The sequence below is a fragment of the Sprattus sprattus genome (assembly GCF_963457725.1).
Source record: "Sprattus sprattus genome assembly, chromosome: 18".
Taxonomy (NCBI): Eukaryota; Metazoa; Chordata; class Actinopteri; order Clupeiformes; family Clupeidae; genus Sprattus; species Sprattus sprattus.
This window is the reverse complement of record NC_137916.1, coordinates 30,153,590-30,156,089: the sequence shown is the minus strand read 5'-3', so window position 1 is coordinate 30,156,089 and position 2,500 is coordinate 30,153,590. Positions and strand designations below refer to the sequence as shown.

The following is a 2,500-nucleotide window of genomic DNA, read 5'->3' as shown; positions in this document are numbered from 1 at the left end:
ACAAACACTTGTTTTGATAATGGAAACATTATTAACCCCCATGAAAAAAAAAACAGAGATTTTTTTTTATTTCTGGTTAGCTTCCGAAGTCATTAAAGTGGTTCTCTAGACATTAGTCAAAGCTTTGCCTTGGACCATTCTAAAGTAAGGTCTTGAGTTGTGTTACCATGCAAGGTGCCCTTCAGTCAAAGCTTCACAATGGCACAACCTGGGCATGTGCATGTGTGTGTTAGTGCTTACTTAAGGCACTCTCACTGGGCACGTGCATGTGTGTGTTAGTGCTTACTTAAGGCACTCTCACTGGGCACGTGCATGTGTGTGTTAGTGCTTACTTAAGGCACTCTCACTGTGAGTGGTTTACAGGCAGTACCCCCCAAAGGCTCGGTAGATAGGTACTCTTTACTGTTCAATGCAGTGAGGAGAGAGTGTGTACGTTTTTATGGAAGAGTGAAAGACTGATAGAAGTCTCATTGAGCGGTCAGGCATACGGATCACATGATGGCAACAACCCTGCTTCAGAAGGTGAGAGAGAGAGAGAGAGAGAGAGAGAGAGAGAGAGAGAGAGAGAGAAACAGAGAGAGAGAGAGAGACAGACAGAGAGAGAGAGACAGACAGAGAGAGAGAGACAGAGAGAGAGACAGAGAGAGACAGAGAGAGAGAGAGAGAGAGAGAGAGAGACAGAGACAGAGAGAGAGAGAGAGACACACACATGGAATCAGACATGGCTTCAGTGAAGGAGAAAAACATCATAGGACTGCAGAAGGCACCCAGCCTGTACATGGACAATCAGCTGCCAGTCAAGACGAGAGGGGAGAGAGAGAGGGAGAGGAAGAGGGAGGGAGGGAGGGAGAGAGGGAGAGGGAGAGGGAGAGGGAGAGGGAGAGGGAGAGGGAGAGGGAGAGGGAGAGGGAGAGGGAGAGGGAGAGAGAGAGAGGGAGAGGGAGAGGGAGAGGGAGAGGGAGAGAGAGAGAGAAAGAGATGGAGAAGAAAAGTAAAAGTAGGCACACAGATCTTTTCTCCAATGGCACACCAGCGCACACACACACACACACACACACACACAGTAAAACGTCCATCAGAGACCAGTTGCCTTCAGCGAGAGAATAATTCAGTTTTTCGAACCCGTTGTCCAACTTTTAGGTCCAGTGTGTCCTGTGAGTTCTGGGCTCTCATGTTCTGTCCGTGTTGGAACGCGTTTATGAACGGAACCCTCTTTGAGTCCCCGAGACCACCCCTCTGCCCCCTGCGGCCTGCGGAGGAGCCGTGGCTCAGAGTCAGCGGTGGGAGGTGCGCAGCTCTATGATGCGCTGGCGTAGGTGAGCCATGAACTCAAACATGGTGGCGGCCAGGGACTGGTGGATGAGGTACCGCGGCAGACGACCCTGGAGGACGGAGAGAATGGAGGGACAAATCAAACGTCTGCCGCTGACGTGGGAGAGCACAGTTACACCTATTCATTTAGCAGACACACACACACACACACACACACACACACACACACACACACACCTATTAGTTTAGCAGATACTTTCATTTAAAGAGACTTAAGGTTCAGTGCAGATCAGTATATGTGCATGTATAACAGGCAAAACTATTCACACACACACACAATAAAGACACACAAGACAGACACAGACACACACACACATAATAAAGACGCCCAACAGACAGACAGACAGACAGACAGACAGACAGACACACAGACACACACAAACACAGACCTCACCTTAAGGTCAGTGTTTAAGACCCAGATAAAAGTACAGACTGTAGGATTACTGCTGGACTTCAGAACCACAAACCCCCCAGGCCCGTTCTCCCCCCTGAGAAGAGAAAGACAACATGGAAGCGCAGCAGTGGAACAGAAATGGCTTCCTGACCCAGACTTAGCACACACACACACCACACACACAGACACACACACACCTTTCACAAATGGCTCCCTGACCCAGACTTAGCACACACACACATCACACACACACACACACACACACCACACACACACACGGCTACCTGACCCAGACTTAGCACGCACACACACACACATCACACACACACACACACACACACACACACACACACACACACACACACACACACACACACACACACACCACACACACACACGGCTACCTGACCCAGACTTTACCCAGATGTTCTCTTCAAGCGAAACCCACTGAATGGCATGAAACCTACGAGATGCACTGACCTGACGAAGCGACTGTGGGGAGGTTTGGCGTCGTGGTTGGTTGCCATGCCGGCAGAGATGTAGCAGTCTCGTTTGCGCTCCACCCGACGAACGTTAACAAAGTCCCTGAGAGGGGATGGAGGAAGAGATATTTAAATAAAAATATTTAAATAAATAAAAATAAATAAATATCACCATGTTAACCCACAGTATGTCCTAGTATATAGGAGTCTATATGTGTGTGTGTGTGTGTGTGTGTGTGTGTGTGTGTGTAGTCTGTGTGTGTGTGTGTGTGTGTGTGTGGGGTGTGTGTGT

At 49.0% G+C, this 2,500-nt stretch overlaps 1 protein-coding gene across 1 annotated transcript in view; it reads right to left on the bottom strand.

Moving 5' to 3' along the window:
* Nucleotides 1-913: 913 nt before the first annotated feature.
* The window catches only part of stard3 (StAR related lipid transfer domain containing 3), an 11,438-nt gene continuing 9,851 nt past the window's right edge, over nucleotides 914-2,500 (bottom strand). The window contains exons 13-15 of the mRNA XM_080856705.1: nucleotides 2,207-2,311; nucleotides 1,727-1,820; nucleotides 914-1,382 (exon numbers count right to left, since the gene is read on the bottom strand). Of these exons, the coding sequence (XP_080712831.1) occupies nucleotides 1,275-1,382; nucleotides 1,727-1,820; nucleotides 2,207-2,311 (307 nt within the window). The 3' untranslated portion in view covers nucleotides 914-1,274. The remainder of the gene's footprint in view (nucleotides 1,383-1,726; nucleotides 1,821-2,206; nucleotides 2,312-2,500) is intronic.